This window comes from Stegodyphus dumicola, chromosome 1, assembly GCF_044657685.1.
Source record: "Stegodyphus dumicola isolate Sdum_Otavi_A_Nest chromosome 1, ASM4465768v1".
NCBI classification, from domain to species: Eukaryota; Metazoa; Arthropoda; class Arachnida; order Araneae; family Eresidae; genus Stegodyphus; species Stegodyphus dumicola.
The window spans coordinates 136,746,422-136,765,509 of record NC_140768.1 but is presented as its reverse complement, the minus strand read 5'-3'; the positions used below and the strand labels follow the sequence as shown (position 1 = coordinate 136,765,509).

General features: G+C 33.9%; 1 protein-coding gene across 1 annotated transcript in view; it reads right to left on the bottom strand.

The window, feature by feature from the left end:
- Window positions 1–4,158: 4,158 nt before the first annotated feature.
- The window catches only part of Rad23 (UV excision repair protein Rad23), a 67,695-nt gene continuing 52,765 nt past the window's right edge, over window positions 4,159–19,088 (bottom strand). The window contains exon 8 of the mRNA XM_035374319.2: window positions 4,159–17,826. Within this exon, the coding sequence (XP_035230210.2) occupies window positions 17,785–17,826 (42 nt within the window). The 3' untranslated portion in view covers window positions 4,159–17,784. The remainder of the gene's footprint in view (window positions 17,827–19,088) is intronic.

The window sequence follows — 19,088 nt, the reverse complement described above, 5'->3', positions numbered from 1 at the left end:
TTGGCAGAGCAGTGGAGTATAGAGGTGTTGACACAGCTATCCATTTCATCTGGATGCTCCAATGGAGCTCCATAGCTTGTCAACCATTCAACACTAAAAGTTAATCATTTCCATATTTCGTCGTAAGGTATAGCCATACGCAATTTCTACCTATTTGGATAACTTCTCAATGAGTCGATTTCTATGTTATAGGCTGTATGTATACCTGTATGTACGTACGATAGATTTAAATTTATTTGCAACAGTACTTGTTTGTCAGCTGATAACATTACGCTACTGCCTATTAAAATTGCAACATCATGAAGGCGACACGCAATAAATGTCAAATTTGCATGAACCCCAAGTACTACATCCTGGATATAAGAACAATTAGCATTCCAGCGCATGCGCGCAAAGCCTGTATAAGTAATACCATCTGCATTGCATATGCATGGGGCGAAAAAAATTGAACGTGTTTTTCATTCAGAAATCGTATTTAAGCGTTAGTTGCTCGGAATAAGATTATATTACGCCCTCTATAAAAAGAAGAAACTCTTACTAGTATGCGTTGGAATTCGACCACGGCAAGATCGTGGACTCTTTGGACTACGATTCATTCTTCCGCGACATTGCTGCCCGTGTTGATTGGGATCCCATGACTGTAAGGCGAATATGAGATCAATGGGTTCATATTGAACGCCGTGCAAAATCTCAGCGGCCTTGGGCATTAAAACCCGAGAGAACGTTGCGGGCAGTGAGATGACGTCTGCAGCACCACGGACAGTCAGCACGGTGACCACTGTTGCTGTTTCCCATGACGCTACAACAGAAACAGGTGCACCTACAGTGGACTTCATCGACGACACTGGGCACAGGAGTGCACCATGTCGTGATTCAGACGAAAACAATTCTGCGTACAGCATGATACGAGCGCATTTGTGTGCGGAGGCACAGAGAAGAATGACGTTGCCAACTTGCATTCGTGAAAATAACATGGCCACAGCAAACAAAAGGTGCCATTCCGCTTTCATCCTGGTTACGTCTTGTTCCCATAACCGGTAATGTGGGCAAACGTCTTTACATTTGATGTGTTAATGCCCATGGTTGTGCCGTCTTCAAGGCCTGCGTGACGCCATCTTTCAACAAGATGATACACGACCTTATGTTGCCTGTGCTGGCCTGATGTTCCTTGAGACAGAATGTGTTCGAGTGTTGTCCTGATCAGCACATTCTCTAGATCTCTCACTCATCTTATCATGGGTTGCCGGAAGATTGCCATGCCATCACTGGCCAGAAAATAGAATTGAAGCTGCATGGAATGAATTACCTGTGTTTGCCATTCGGGCTTAATTCGATTAGATGCTCAGCCGGATTACAAATGTTGCTGCTGCCAGAGGTGTTAGCTTTATGTACTGAATTGCGCATCTTATTAATCTCATACCACTTGTTAATTTAATCATATCTTCCTCTCAATACATTAATAAATACGACGTCTGCAGCACCACGGACACTGACCACTGTTGCTGCTTCCCATGACGCTATAACAGAGACAAGTGCACATACAATGGACGTCATCGACGACACTGGGCACAGGAGTGCACCATATCGTGATTCAAACGAAACCTATTCTGCGTATAGCATGAGAACGAACGCATCCGTGTGTGGAGGCATAGAGGAGAATGAACGTTGCCAGCTTGCATTCGTGAAAGTCATACGGGCTCAGCACCTGGCGTGTTGCCATTCCACCTTCATCCTGGTCACCTTTTGTTCCCATAACCGGTAATGTGGGCAAATGTCGTTACATTTGTGATGTCTTAATACCCGTGCCCTGTCTTCAAGGCCTGCTTGATGATGTACAAGATTCAACAAGATGACGTACGAACTTATGCTACCCTGAAGTTCTTTGAGACAGAATGTTTCCGAGTGTTGCCCTGATCAGCACATTCTCCAGGCCTCTCACTCATTGAGAACATCTTATCATGGGTTGCCGGGAGATTGCCATGCCATCACTCGCCAGAAAATAGAACTAAAGCTGCATGGAATGAAGTACCTGTATCAGCTTAGCTCAATCAGATGTTCAACCGGATTACAGATGTTACTGGCTGCCAGATGTGTCAGCTTGGTGTACTGAATTCCGCATGTTATGAACGTCAAACCACTTGTTAATTTAATCATATCTTCCTCTCATTATATTAATAAATACAATATATACGATAAATATGATTCTGTTATTTGCTTTGCTTCCTGGTATAGAAATTTTAATGAACAGCACCGTATTTGTTATCTTCTTATGAATCTGTTCTACAATCTAATTTTTTGAATCGTCGATATTTGCATCTTTATATCAGAATCTATCTCATATTCAGGTCCAGTTCTGTTAAAGTGCGCAGTGCGTGAATGCAAAAAGGCCACCAGATCCCTAGTTCGACCTATAGTGTATTTTAAGGAATAAAATCCAAACACTTGGTTATGTATGAATTTGGTGTTTCTATGCTCTTGGTATGTATAGGGCTGCCCAGGCGGTATAATGGTTAATGACGCTGAATGCCGTAGTGAAGGGTCTGGGTTCGAATCCCGAAGAAGGAGTAGCTTTTATTTAACTTATAATATCTTCACATTATAAGCCACCATGTGCATGGATGTTTGTCAGTTTATAATGTGAAGCTATTATAAATTTACAATCATCCATGCTTTCTTCATGCACGAACCAAGCGAGCACTCAAAATACAAGGCCAGCCGAAATTCTCTCGAGAAGCTGATAGTAGAGGAATAAAAGTTGGGAGACCCTCGGATTACCCGCAGGGCCATCCTCCATTAAAAACTGAGATAAAGTTAACAAAACTCAGCAATACACAATGTACTTTCGGGAATGGAACGGGTGCTTACCAATTAACTTCGCCTACAACTGCCTTTTCCAGTTGGGATGTTATGAATGAAACTTCTATATGATAGAATATCTGAAAAGATTTATTTCCATAAAATTAAAGAGTGTTTTTAAACTTAATAGTCCTCATATTAAAAATGATTATTAACGGAAACATAGTGAGATATACCTAAATTTATTTACAACCTCTCCTGTATTCCCGAAAATTCTTATAAATGCCGTTAGTACAGGAAGTTTTCAAAGCTAAACATTAAGAGCAACATAAAAAAATATACAGTGGGGGGGGGGAGAATCCAAAATGATTTATATAGTTTTTTTTGTGGTCAGTACTAAATTTTAATTCTGAGTGAATTGGTTTCGACGTTGTTTGACTGATTGATAAATAGCGCTCTAAAATAATATTGGCTGGTTAAGTTTCGAATTACAAAACATCACCAGCATTATGTAGACAGACTAGACAGACATTACTAGAAATGTCAATGTAGGAAGTCACTTGACATGGATTAATAGAGGAATGACGCAGTCCAGAGATGTTTATTATAAGCAGTTACTATTTTTAGTACAGAAACTGAAAATACCTAAATTAAAATGATGAGTTAAGGGCAAAACAAATTTTAATTAGAATCTTGATTTACATAGTTTCATCTATCAATCTCTAAATATACACTTAACAATATACAAGAAACATTAAAAAATTAATATTCTATTTTCTGAGGTATTTTTTAAATATATATGCAGAAAAAGACTTTAATATCTATAGTTCAGATTTCAGACACAAACTGTCTGCCTAAAGAGATTTGGATTTATTAAGTTATGGAAAAGTATGCTAGTGTATATTCCTTGATGGAATAATGCTGTTAAGGAGAACTTTCTGATGGAAACTGTCTTGTACTTATGTTATGCAAGGGAGAATCTATGAAAACATGCATGCAGCCAATCTGTTCCCTGGGAATTGAACTTGGGCTGAACTATCAGTGCTCAACTGTCTTACCTGCTGGGCTGTGAAGGAAAAAAATGCCTTCATGGATAACTTTCTACAAAAAACTGCCTCTGTTCATGTTATATATAGGGAAAACTACGGAAGCATGCACGGAGCGAATTTGTTCATCATAATTTGGAGTTTGTCTCACTATCAATGTTCAGCAGTCTTACCCACCAGATTCCATGGTAGGGTGTATATATTACATATAGAGTTGTTAATCACATTTATGGATTTTATGCCAGCTCAGTGTGTTCCCTATGTTCCATTCCTTTCCAGTGTGTATGATTTCAAACATGAAAGCAAGATTTCAATATGCAAGCAATAAAAATTGTTTAATACATAGCACTAATGCTGTTATATGAGAACATAAAGCAAAGATTATACAAAATTTCGAAAAAAAAAATTCATATGGCAGTAAACTACGTAACACCACATTTCACAAGTGACAATGCATTGTTTTCACAGATTGTTTAAAGAATCTAGCTGGTAATAACAAAAATTTTTGAATTTGTGTGAAAACTGTCACTAAATTTAGTTTGGTAATGACACAAGATTTTCAATGTATTTTGATAATATTAAAGAACTTTGTTGTTCTGCATGTAATAGAATACAAAATCAAAATGTTCATGTTATGTCTGAAGGCATGACACACACACATACATACAGGCAATAGTTAAAAGAGGCAGAATAATTTTAATTCTAAAAAAAATGGGTGATAATTCCTTATTAATACCATAGACTTGAGCCACAGTTATATGGCAAAACTGTTGTTAATAGATATTTTTTTACCAAATTAGGTTAGATTATTTATATTGCACAGCACGAGGGTTATTTGCAGAAGGCGATACTTTTATGGAGAACTTTCTTAAGGTGAGCTGGCTTGTATTACGTTAAACATGTCCAAAACCGCAAAAACTCTTACACAGCCAGCCCATTTACAAGGATTTGAAACATCCATATTTAGGGATTTGCCACTGGTGGATGTTTGCTTGTAGTATGGAAGACACAAACATCTACAGAATTCAGGTATGCTTGAGATTTCAGTCTCTATAGGGGTATACTGATAATCAGGGTTAGGTCAGATTAATTTATTAAAGCAAAACACATGAGAATATCTGCTCAAGGAGACATATATCTTCGTGGAGGACTTTCTAGAGGAAACTGGTTTGTATTTATGTTTCATATGGAAAGCCATCCAAACACTCATGCAGTCAGCCTGCTCATTGGGATTTAAACACGAGTCTAACAATATTCAGCTTTCTTATTCACTTGGTCATTGGTGGGCTACTTAGAAAAACTACAAGAAGTAGGTATGAAATGTCAAAATTTTTATTTTTATCTCGTACTCTTGCAGGGCAGTGATATTTTTGAATAAAGACTAATCAAAACTATATCAATGTCCCTTTTTCAACTGACCATTTTTGTTAAAATATTCTACTTAAGGATTTTTTTAAATGATGACTATTTAATTATACAGAAATAAAATATAAAAAGTACTGCCATCTTATTCATTTAAACTTTTATATAATAAATTATGAAAAGCAAAATAACATGATTTCTTAAACAATTCAAAATTAATTTTTAAGATGGTTTTAATATATAAATACCAAAGGAAGATTCATTAGACAATATTATTTCTTTCACAGTTGAAGAAAAAGTTTTTTAATTTTATATTTTATTCATAGACTTCATTGTTGAATTGATAAACAATTTAACTGCATTAAACTGTCACATATCTGTAACTTGATAAAAGTTTAGCACAAATTCAGTATGTATTTTAAAGTACTTCACATTTTCTGTTTCTTTCAGATAAAAAAAAAAAAAAAAAAGAGTGTTAAAAATGTGTAAGTTTATATTTAATAATCTGAAACCATAAAAACAAAACATTCAAAATTTTTTCTTTAAATAACAACAAATCAAAATTGTTAAATAATGTACAGCTATTTCACAAAATATTTTATATGAGAATGCACTGTACATTATTTACATGAATATCAATAACATGCATTAGTGACATCTGCCACATTCAAAACATCAGATGGCCTCCAATATTTTAAATCGAGTCCTTTATAACGGTACCAACATCATTATACTTAGAAAATAGAGCTGGTTAATTTTAACACCATTAAATGCTACAATGTATTACATGTTACAAATATAGATTACTGATTTCAAGAGAAGTTAAAATTTACTGTATTACCGTGATTGTTATTAGTGATACTTTGATCCAGTATTTATGGTGTCGCATACACTGAATGCGTACTCACAATTAAACAAGTTAATAATTGTTAGTGAATATCCAGTAATATAATTTCATCACTGTATATAACAGGTAACAACTGCTAATGCCTAATTGAAACTTTCTAAATATTTTATGAAATTGATCTCCATTAGCTGAAATATTTTTCAAAATAGTATACTTCACTTGATAAAACATTCACTTCCCAGTGGTGAAAAAATTAACATACATACATATTAATAATACTTAGAAAAAACCCTTTAGCCAGGTATATATTTCATAGCAGCCATCCCTTGAATGCTTTTGTGAGGTAAACATTCAACTTGATTTGAAAAATATGTTACTTCTTAAAAAAATTTCTTTCCTCTCCTATCTTGATATATCTTCTACAACAGGGATTTTCAACCAAGGGGGCTTCAGGGGGAAGCACATGGTCAGCCTTTTATTTATATGTTAAGTATTTAGTTTTAGTTCATGAATATCAAAATCTACTTTTGTTCCAGTTTTGGAACTTATAAACATTTTCTACACTTTTGCTGTTTAATTTATAAAACAAGTTGAAACATAGCCTGAATCTAAATAAATGTATATGCATTTTTCAAGAGTTGGAGAGGGGGGAAGGATTTTCTAACAATGGCAAAAGAGATGCATAGGGCAGAATAGGTTGTTTTATTATTTTTAATACATCTATGTTATAGTATTTATTATAATTAAAGCCATGGCTTTCAGATACTTTTATAATTGATGAATCAAAGTAATATCCTTTTAATCTTCATTCAAAAAATATTACCATCATAAATATTCATCTAAAATGTGTATGTAGGAAGTATTTTTGTGTTTTTTGTGAAAGGGAAGGCCATAAAGTACTGTACTTTCTTTGTATTCTCAGATTAGTCATGCTACTGTAACATTTATGTTCTCAAAACCTGTGCACTGTATTATCATTTTCCAGGTTACAACTTTAGTTTGACTAAAAAGAAATTCACAAATGTTTCATTGTGCAGAACTTATAAGTTCACAAAATGTTGAGTAGATACTAAAAATTAAGAAAAGTTGAAAACAGTAAAAATCATACTATGCAACCAACTCCAGAAACCATCTGTTGGTGTTTAATGATCTTTTGCACATATTGGTTCATAAATACTGGACAAGTTTCACAAAGATTTAAGAATATTTGCATAGGCAGTTATATTCCTGTATTAGCTAATTCTGTTTCAAAGTCATCAGACATCATGTCAGTAAGAAATGCATGTTACAATTCAGAAATATTCAAGAAACACAATTAGGTGTTCATCATGTTTCAAAATTAGCAAAGCTTTTCAATAAAAAAGAAATATTTTAAGTAAACTGCCATGGGTTTCTTATTTCAACAATAACGCTTACTTACACGACTAAAGAAACAGCGGTACTGTTCTGTTATCGGGATCGAGTTCAGAAATGTATGTATGCGTTTATGTATGCATGTATGTGTTCATTGTATGCATAAGTACAAATATATGTGTGCATACAAATACACATATAAGCACATACATACCAACACATGTTCATACATTTCTGAATCCAGTCCCTTGATAATAGGAACAGTACCAAAATAACTGTTACTGCTTTTGCTCAGTATCTGAGGAAGCAAATTCCTTGGATGTACGAATTGTAAACTTTTCTATACTTTACTTTTTATAGCTAATAAATAAAGCTTTTCCTTCAGATTTTCAAATTTTTCTTTTCCGAAAAATTAATTCTTGCTATTAAAATCTGTTTTTAATTATAAAAACAGATTTTAATAGCAGTAAACTGAAAATAAAAGAAGAGACGTACTGCTGTTTACAATAATGTAAAAATAAAGCAGTAATTTGAAAATACAGAACTATGGATTTTTACTCGACTCTTAATCTATACAATCTCCTCATGACAATGGTAAAAAGTATAAAAAAAGAGGGGAATGAGACTGTAAGCTGTCAAACTATTGTAGTTATAGAAAAGTATAGTTAGTTGTTTGCTATTGCGTGGGTCTTCAGCCCACTTCAGGATCAATATAGGGATCAAACCTCACTACTGCATCACATAACAACTAATTCGTTGGAAATTTGGATCATTAGATATGTTTTGTATTTCCTAATGCAAATCACAGTACAGATATTTATAGGGCATTCAGTACGATTTCAGGTACATTATGAATGCAGGTGATACCAGGATAAAAAACATTTATCTTTTCTGCTACGCAGATGAACACTATACATTTCAAGAGTAATATCAACATGGCAGTTACAGATATGGCACTGTTTGACTTTTGTTTTTAGTTATCAGAGATTAGCAAATAAGGCATAGTTTGAAATTATTATACACACAATGTGATTTCAAAACATTAAATTAGTAATTATTAAAAAGACACACAAATTCTGTTTCAAATGACAATTATATTTCAAAAGCAAAACAACGTGAGTTGCTTATTACATGAGTAAATTACAACGTGAGTAAACTATGAATACAACGTGAGTAAAATATGAATTCCGAGTCTCAGTTTGGCCATGCTTAATCTGTACATAAAGTATATGGCATATAATTATAAAAAAATAACTTCTAAGAAACAGTATATTCTTAATTTGTTTTAAGAATATGTTCTGAAAATTATTCAGATTTTTGAAGTTTTCAAAAAACAACACTTTTTTTTTTCACTTTCATGCAATATATAAATTGCTATTTCAGTGTAGATGAAGTATCAGACTTTCAATACTCAGCTACATAAATTTCTATCCATAAAAATTGTTTTCTTACTTTTTCATTAGAACTAATAAGAGATTTTATTTTAGATATAAAAAATGCACTCAGATATATATGTTCTGCTTTACCACTCAGAAATAATACTTAGTGAATTTTGTGGCATGGGCTATACTTTCACATCATTTTGTTAACTTCTTTAGAATATGGTCACTTTTATCTGGTTGCATGTGTACTCTCCCTTTTATTTTTTGTTTATTACCTCTGTCTTTAAAATATATTGAACTCGCATTCTCTACAATGATTATATATTCTTTATAAAAATGAATATTTAGACAAAAAAAAAAAAAAAAAAGCATAAGACAATTAAACATTATATAACTATAGAGAGCTAATTCTAGAATGGCTACTATGTGGAAGGCTATCAAATACTGCATTTTTAAAGTAAATAATAGAAGCATATTTCTATCTTAGTTATATGAGAATTGAAAAATATGAGATTATAGTATAGTTAGTTATACGAGAATATCTGAAATAATATTTTCACAAGCATACACATAATGTTTCAATACTTGGGTTTTCAAAGCAGAAAAAGTTATAAAATAATACACATCCAGAAATAAGTGTCAAAAGTAGCTAGTTATCTGATACATATGTAGATTATATGAGCAGGAATGTGATATATTAATACATATATAAAATCGGATCGAAAAGTAATTGCAATGCGTTTTCGTAATAGACACACATTACTCGACTTTTAATGCTAATTTAGCAACATAACAGAACAAAATTAGCAATCAGATACCAAACAAATATAAACACATCTTAATCACATTTTTCCCCATGTATTTTCTTTTTCTCCTTAGCACCTATTCCCCACATGATATTTACTTCCGTTGGCATAATGAAATGTCGCCCATATCCTTAAAGGAGCCAAGTTGGTGCAACCAAGGCTGTTCTCCGAACCTTATCCCATCGCCTGACCCAGAACGATGGAGTGATAAAGAAGTCAGGAAAGACCAGTTTGAAGATTCCGACACTAAGCCCATAACTGTCTTAATGGAATCTTCAAATAGGAAACCTACCTGACAGGACATTTCATATGTATAACCCTATGATAAAGCAATACTGGGCTCTCTGGAACTCACTCTATATTTGAAACGGCCTCTTGTAAGCTGAACGTCGAATTGAATGCTGAAAAAACGTTGGCAGCTGATACTTCCACACATTCCGGATCCCTGACGTCCTTAACGAATTACATAGCAGTCTGACAGGAGGCCACTTTAGAACAACGAAGATTTTGCATAGAGTTTGAGAGCGCTTCGATTGAAGTAAAGCAAGGGCTGACGTGCAAAAGTGGTAACAATCTTACGATGCCTGCGCGTGCAGTACCAGATTTATGTATAAGGCTGAACAAGCTATAGCTTAGGGTCCCCACTTTCTTGGCTTCCCCCGGAAAAAATGTAGCATATCCCATATAAAAATATTGACTCATATCCCTCATAAAAAAACTAAACTCAGTGGCGTAACAGCCCTAATGGGCCAAGGCCTGCAGTGCCCGAAATCTGCTTTATTGACCGTGGGCCCCAGGGTAAGCATATGCCCCCGAACAAGTGGTCAGCTTGTCGCATGATCCCCAGTGTTTAGTCTCTAAGCAAACTTGGTACTCATAAAGGGCCCCATAAATACAATAGCTTAAAATCTCATCAAATCTAAATCCGGTCCTGTGTGCGTGCCGGAAAAGACCGAGGAAACACAGTGGAGGAAAGCTGCAATGTTAGGCCATGTAACGTTGCAGCTTGTTGTAATGTTCTAAAAAGACACATCATCTTAGATATCTTGAGACATCTCTCACGTTCTGCGGATGGCAACAAATACATCTTCGTTGTCATTGATTACTTTAAGGTGACCTCCAGCAGAGTAATGATAGATCCTTTTACTTGCAGGTTTGAAGTGCTTTTTCAGTTATCTTCCGTTCACGGAAAGAATTTTATCTCTGCTTTAATTACATAACTATATAAGTTACTTACATAAACAAAACCCTTTACATCCACAGTCAGACGGCATGGTAGAAGGCTTTAATCAAAGCATCCTTAATAACCTACGGCTAATGGTTTCCCAAAATGGACAGGACTGAGACCAGAAGTTACATCTGCTTTTACTGGCTTTTCACAGTTCTGTCGACAGACAACTGGCTATTCCCCATCCCAAATGTTCTTGGGTACTGACTTTTATCTGCTTTGTGTTCTATTACTTGGTTGCCCCAAAACAGAGACCTACAGGACATCGATTTAACGAATGGGGCAAGGTGTGGTTATGGAATCCAGTCTGACAGAAAGGACTTTTTCCAAACCTGCGGTCCTTACACAGCCCTTAACAGGCTGCATGATGTCACTCTTAAGATCCATAACTCATCAAATTTTAAACCTAAAGTCGTTCATTACGACCGGCTAACCGCTTACTATGCAGTGCCCATAGTGTAATGTAATGTAAATAGTGTACTCTAACAATGGTCTTATACGTATATAAATTTGAAAATCCTTGCATTTATTGATTTGGCATTTTATTAATTGTATGTCATTTATTGAAATTATTATTTTATTATTGCAAATTTAGTATTGACTTTCCTTAGTTGTATATATGACTTCTTGTCCAGGGTTTCAACAACTTGGGATGTGTTTTTTTCCCTCATTGTACGAAGTAAAAGAAGTATTGTAATCGAGAGAAATTTTGGGTATCATATTTCAACGAAAATATACATTTTTTCCGCTCTTGAATCCATCTGAATGATGTTTTTGCGTGACATCTGTATGTATGGAGAGAATCAAGGTCTGTTTTTCCCAAAACAGATTCAAAAGAAATTTTTTCCTTGACGTTTGTAGGTACGTACTTATGTATGTATCTCGTGTAAACCAAAAACGAGTAGCCTCAGATCTTTTTTATTTTTGTATATGGGGCTGCTATAACATGTAATTGTGCACCTCCCTTTTTGGTTGCAAATGGCAGCACCAAAAGTACATACATATGACACCCACTCTGTTACTGGGGTTGGTGAGCTAAGTTTTTTTAATGTTTATATGTTGGTAAATAGTGCATTTTTTGCTTTAAAAGTGATTATGTTGTTCTTATGTTCGGTTAAGCTTTTTATTCCTTTACTTAATCTGCATGCAATAACTGTAGGATTATCAACAATTTAAAAATTGTTCAAGTGCGACTAAGCCTAATGGGCCAGCCATTTGTTTGCATTTGAAACTTAGTAGAATAGTGAATTAAATCAGTTTATGTACCTTCAGTGTCTCTTTGCTGAGTGGGACCAAAGTAAACTTAAAATTTTTTTGCACCGAAAAATCTGCCTTCTTGCTTGTTTTTGTTTACAAACTCGAATTTTAATTGTAAATTTTTTTAAAAATCTGTTTTAACTGTATTTGGTGTTTTATGGTTTTATATATTTTCCAATTTTTAATGAAGATATGTTACGAGTTTTCATGCATTTTTGCCTTGCTGCTCAATAAATTCAATTAATAACTAATTGAATGAGAAATACATTTCTAATGAAATTCAAGGAAATAAGTTTAAATGAAATGCAGCAAAAAATGTGGATAATTTAATAGGCCATACAAGGAAGACATGTGGAGTCTACATCAGATTTTTTAAATTTTGATTATAGCAAAGCACTTGAGAGCTACTTGTTGAAAAGTGGTGCAATCCTTGGAAAGGGGACTATGTTACGAATTTTGTATACATGTAAATAATTTTAGTGAAATTACATGTAAATTGCAGCATCTCTTGTATAATGTAACATGAAGGTATCAGAATAAAGGGATCGTCAAGGGGAAAAAAAAAAAAAAAAAAAAAAAAAAGAAAACTACACAGGCAAATCCATTTAACCTTTCGAAGACGGGATGGCCATTATAGTGGCCATAGAGACCTCTTCGAAAAGACTGGGTTGTCCACTTTAGTGGCCATGTATTTTTCCCCCATTTTCCAGGCTGAAATATCAAATTTGACGTCCCTGGGGTTTTGACCACTTATCTCTTTCAAAGGTCTTCCTTTTGCGACATAGATGCACCCCTCTGAGAATCCATTAAACTACACACAAGAATCTTAGTTGCAAATAGGAGGTGATTTCTTAAAGGGGGAAAGCATTCGGTCAAGATTTCCCGTTCTTTGGTACCTTTTACTGCTACCAAAGCCCCGGCCTCAAAAGGTTAACACTGAGTTAAAGAAACGGCTATCTCTTTATGGGAATCGCTTTGGTCCGATCCCCATACAGCTGTAACTGTAACTTTTTTTCTTCCAAAAATCGAAGGTTCTGGAAATTTCTCGGCAGATGGGGGAAAATTATATAAGACTGGAGACAGCATCAGTTTTCAGTTTTAGCTAAAAGGACTGAGAGATCATTGTGCGATGTTACACATTTGAAACTTATTGCATGGCTTGTGTTCACCGTTCTTAATTGTAAGAAGTGGTATTTATTGATTGTGCTTTGTCATACTGCGAAGAGCTGTACGAGTACTTTTTCGCAAAAAGTTACAGAGCATAAATTATTTTTTGAGAAATAAATTTCATCAAGATTTCATGAATTCTGCGTGCATTCAATCCATTGTGAATGTAATTATCGTATGCACATAACAATATATTTATTCTCAAACAAAAAAAAATTTTTTTTTTGGGGGGGGGGGGTAAAAAAAAAGATCCCAGATATATGGATTTACAGTCTATATTTTACAAAAGTGCAAATTCCGGATTTGAGGAAGTAAGAAAATCCGACTATATCCAGACTACAATCACACCTACTTTGGATATGTTATTAGCAAAGATTTATAGTCAAATTGTGTTACACTAGCACTCAGATATCTTTGGCTTGGAATTTGTTAAAGTGATAAACGCGAATCCAGTGTTAACTCGATGCAGGAATATTTGGAATTGAAGAATATGGAGTAGTTTGTGCCGAATTGTCACATATATTTTCAACAGATGTTCGACGCAGGATCCCACGGAATAACTCTCAATAACAGTTCAAAGATGGGATTGTTTACATCAGGAAGCAGACATCCAGCATAGCAAACAGTTAGGTACCATTTATAATGTCGTAATATGCATATGAGTTCCTAATGGTTTGAATGACACAGAACCAACAATAGCTTGATAAAATTCATTTCCCAAAAGAAATATATTACAGTTCTGGACCTTTTCATAAACATACTCATACAACTCTTCTTGGTATAACACATCACAATCAGAGTTAACATTTGAAACTATTCAGAAAGTTAAACATAACATAATGAAAAACACAACCTGATGCTCCCTCCAGTTTTATATAGTTTTGTTCTGGCCACAGAGAAATTGCTGGAAGGCATACACGGTTACAGTTACACATAGGGAAGAAACGAATTCAGAACAAAATGTTGCCAAGTTTGGCAAGAAATCCTTGGTGAGATAGTTTAAGATCAAGTGCAACCATCCTCGCTGAAATACCCTCTATACAGAAGCGTAGAAACAATGTTATTAAGAAGAAAAACATAATCCTTCTTTAAATCACACAGATCTTACAATCAAAATTATCTCCAGATATATTTCTACATAATTATTCATACTGCTGTAAACTTTTATACAAATATTTGATTAATTCATTTATTCACTTTATGATTATTTAGACATTTTGTACAACAGGCTGTCTGTCCTTTGAATATTAAAATCTATCTTCATTCTTATAACACTGTATTTTGTTTCATTTAATTTTTGGATTTAGGTTAATATTTCGGTATTTTTTGTACAACTGAATTTAATGGCCACACATTACATGCAGAAGTGCTAATTTTTTGCATAGAATTGTAGACATTATGATTCTGAATTCAACAATATTTAAACTGCGGTAATAGCTCAATCAGAATCCAATATATGGACCCATGAAACACCATATAAAAATGGCTTCAGCAATTAGCAGTATTCAAAGGAACTGCAGTTCGGAATTAACCAAATTGGATTTTATTGCTCACTATGTTGATAACAAGAATTTGCAATATTTCTCACATATTAAAGAGGTTTTGTCCATCATCTGCATTCTCCTTGAGTTATTTACTTTGATACCTTTTATTAATAGTTTACAGTAAATTGCCAATTTCTTCCTGTTCATATGGAGTGATTATTTAAAAAGACATGCATTAACTTATAAGCTTACAACAATACAGATACAGGAATAAAGAAAATAGCTTTAAGGAGAATAAGTACAAGCTGCCAGTACCCTCACAACAAATTAACCTGAAGATCTGTTGCCTACTAGATGAATTTCTAAAAGATTTTATAAAACATTTCAAAGATCCTTGGGCTCATCTTTCTTCTTCTTCTTTTTTTTTTTTTTATATCACAGCCAAAAATAAGATGGCATTTAGGGAAGATCAGAGTAGTGCCCTCTCACCATTGGCTATTTTATAAAAAGGGAGCCTTCAGTTAGTTCAGAATTAACCCCTTAACTGCATATATAACTCAGCCAATGCGTTAACTGCCACGGGCGTATATACAGTCAAAAGTCGTTAATCCAGACTCGTCGGGACTTCGGCGATTCCGGATTATAGATCATCAGTTTAAATCTCGTAAGATGGCATGCAGAAATTCTAAAATTAAAAATATGAAACCGTAATTTATGAAATAAAGAACAATTATGATCTAAAGGGTATCAAAATTTACAAAAAAAAAAAGAGCTTAATATTTATTTGTTTACTTTATTAAACATTTCTTTCAATGTAAGTTGTTTAAGTTGCTTCATTTTATGTGATAATACTTTCTCTTTAATTCTATAAACAGACATAATTTCTTGTTCAGTTACAAAGTCCCGCTGTTCAAGTCCCGTTAATTGCTGTGCCGAGAATACCGACTAACTTGTCAATCGAAATTTTTTCGTTTTCACTAACCTCTCTGTCACATTCTTCATGTCTTTATCCACTTTTTGCAGCAATTCCACTTTTTGTTTGTTGGACATCGAAACATACTTTCGTTTTGTAGATCCTTTGGAAGTTCCAGCATCGGAAATTCTATTTGACATAATCGAAAGTTCAAGTTTACTTTTATAAAATTGCTCTTACATTCTGCAAAAAATAATAAGCGGGATCCAATTTGAAGATTAAGGAACAACGCAATCATTAACATTAACTGAAATAGATAATTAGAGCTTACACCGTCCGTTATACATTAAACGCGCAGGCGAAAACGTATTCTGCACTTGCGCACACGCATATGCGCACTAGTCAAGGTCTTACGCGCACGCGTAAAACGCCTGTGCGCATTTGCCAACGCGGCGCATGCGCAGAAAGTTTTTAGCTTTGAGGTCCATATTATAGATCATTCCGGATTATGGGTTTCCGAATTAACAACTTTTGACTGTATATGCCTTTCCAAAATACTATTATTTGCTTTCCGCTGCTACCTGTAAAATTATTCGCAAAGCACCACAATGATTTTCACAAAGTATACGAAGGAGGATACTATTTCAAAGAGGAGGGAATTGGAGAGGGGGATGTTTGCCGTAAAAGTAAAAACTGTGCGATATTGGCTGGTGTTGTTTGAGTAAAACGTATTTTTTTAAAAATTCTGTGTCCTCCGTTTTTGTTTACTTTTTTTAGTAGGTTCCAGGAATAAAGAAAGATATAACGGAAGTTTCAAACTCATTTATCTTTTTTGAATTATTTTTTGATGAACTGCTCAGGCTTCATATTGTTACTAAAACCAACCGTTTTGTAGACAAGTATACGAACCAACACCTTGCAAACGAAAAATCAAGAACAAAATCGTGGCAATCAACCTGTTCAGAAGAAGTATATGTTTTTTTAGGCATACTGATTTCACAAGGTATAACACTGAAACCTGATATTACACTTTACTGGTCTAAAAATGAATTGATCGAAACTCTATTTTAGGGATCTTTTTTTATTATAAAAACATAATTTTTATTGTACTGTTACTCAAAACATTAAATTTTGTGCATTCATTTTCTTCTTTTATTCTTTGTTTTGTGAAAGTAAAGAGTTTTTAGAAAGTAAAACTTGCACTTACTCCCCCCCCCCCAACACATCGCATAACTATGCATGCCTGTGTGAAAAAATGTGGCATCGGGAAATGAATCTTGTACGTTTTCCGTTGCAGTTAAGGGGTTAATTTGCTAAGATTGGTGTGCAACTGAGTTTAAGTACTAAATTTTTTAGCCATGGTATTGTAATTGATCTTGAGAATTATACACAACTACCGTTTTCTTATTGATTCCTATGATGTTACCGTACATGGTGAATAAAACTTAATTCATTTGCAAAAAAAAGGGTAGTCACAATGGGTAGCAATCACTTGAAAAACACCAATTATCCACAGAAAAATTAACTATGAACAACCTGATTCTTACCATAAAATTTAATTGCAGCCTTAACTGAATGCAATTTTTTTTTATCTGCAATAATAACTTCAACTGCAAACTGAATACATTATTACCTCCAATGCTGTAAGGAATTTATTTTTTCTTACCCCAAATATATTAGGAGGGATAAAAATTTTTCCAAATTTAAACTATTAACAGTAATAATTTTTCTGAGCTCTCTAATTAATAAGCATATTTTATATACTCTTTGTTCTTAATTTATAATTTTTTATTATTTTATATATCCTTTGTTCTTAGTTTAACATTTAATTTAAGGATTAAAACTTCTGTTATTTTATACATTCCAGCCAATGTCAAAATAGGAACATTAAAATATACAGTTCATCTGCTACTTAACAAAGAATCTCATTTGACAGCAATTAAAATGGAAACTTATTTTTTAAACATTTTATTAAATATGAGTTAACCAAAACAGTTTGTGCAGTTTTAAAAAATAATTACTTCTTGCCTGTTAGTGTGGTAAAATTGATTGTAATGCAGGGCTTGAAGTGTGCCAGAGCTATGCTTCGGTACTTTTCAGTTTTTAAGATATATTACAATTCTAGCTGGAGCTCACAGGAGCCCTAAATAAGATGAGCTCCGTAACTTCTTTTTATGAAACTGACCTACAATTAAAAAAAAAAAAAAAAAAAAAAAAAAAAAAAATTTAGAATTCGTAATATTTTACTTTAAGTAAGACCTTTCAATAATCGGTTTTCCTAAGATACAAATTCATGAGACATTCAAGGAAAATCCCTCACTCACATGTAGAAATCTTTCCATTTAATACGTGTAATAAATTTACGAGAGCTTGCTTAGGAACGCGGAAACTTCTCGTCATGCCATCGTATCTAGTGTTTTGTTATCAATGGTTACAGTTCATTATCTTCACAAGAAGGGAAATTGATGTGCTTTAAGTGACAGCAAGCATAATAGAGTGAAATACTGAGATTCTCAAGAATGCCCTATACTATCGTCTTCTTGCAGTATCCACTAATGTAACCTAATACGGGGGGCGAAAAGTGTCATCAGCAACTTTATGTTCATTCTTAGGAGTCAGATTCAGAACTCTTTTTGCCCCTGACACACATTCCACTTGATGACTATATTTATATCAGTAGGGGGGACATGGTCAAAGAGAACACTTTCTCTCCACGATTCCCCGGCAACTCTTCCTTTTTTCTTAACCGCTCAAAATGTCTCTTTCAACCATTATCTGTATTCTTATCAGCGATAATATAAAAATATTTAATTTTTGTGCTGGTAAAAGAACATTTTATAACCTATGATCCCTTGAAATAGTGTATTATATAGCACGGAAGGTGTGTTTATTTCTTTTATTACTCGGCTTTTGGAGGATTAGAGTAATTCATCAAAATCCGTTACTTTCCATATGTACGAAACAATATGAAGTAGATTTTGCATTACTTTATGGATCCATACAGTATGTAACATAGTGCAGCCTAGCGGATACTTCATTTTACTTTTGCTTAAATTTCAAGTGCACATATTCCTTTTTTATTTCAGTATTTTTCCCCATAATTTAAAGCATAAGGTTTGGAATAATTATACATGGTCATTACTAAAAATTAAACTATTCAGATAAAATTCAATGTTCAAAATATAGTTGGTGTGAAGGTAAATGAAATTAAAAATTTTGTTCAAAAATTTAACTACAGTCAAACGTCGTTAATTCGGACCTCAAAGCTACAAACTTTCTGCGCATGCGTCGCGTTCACGCATGAGCACAGGCGTTTACGAGAGCGCGTAAGACCCTTACGGCTGCGAATATGTTCGAATATGCGCGTTTAATGTGTAACGGAGTTATACGCTAAGCTAAAGTTATCTAATTCAGTTAATGTTGCAGATTGCGTTGTTCCTTAATCTT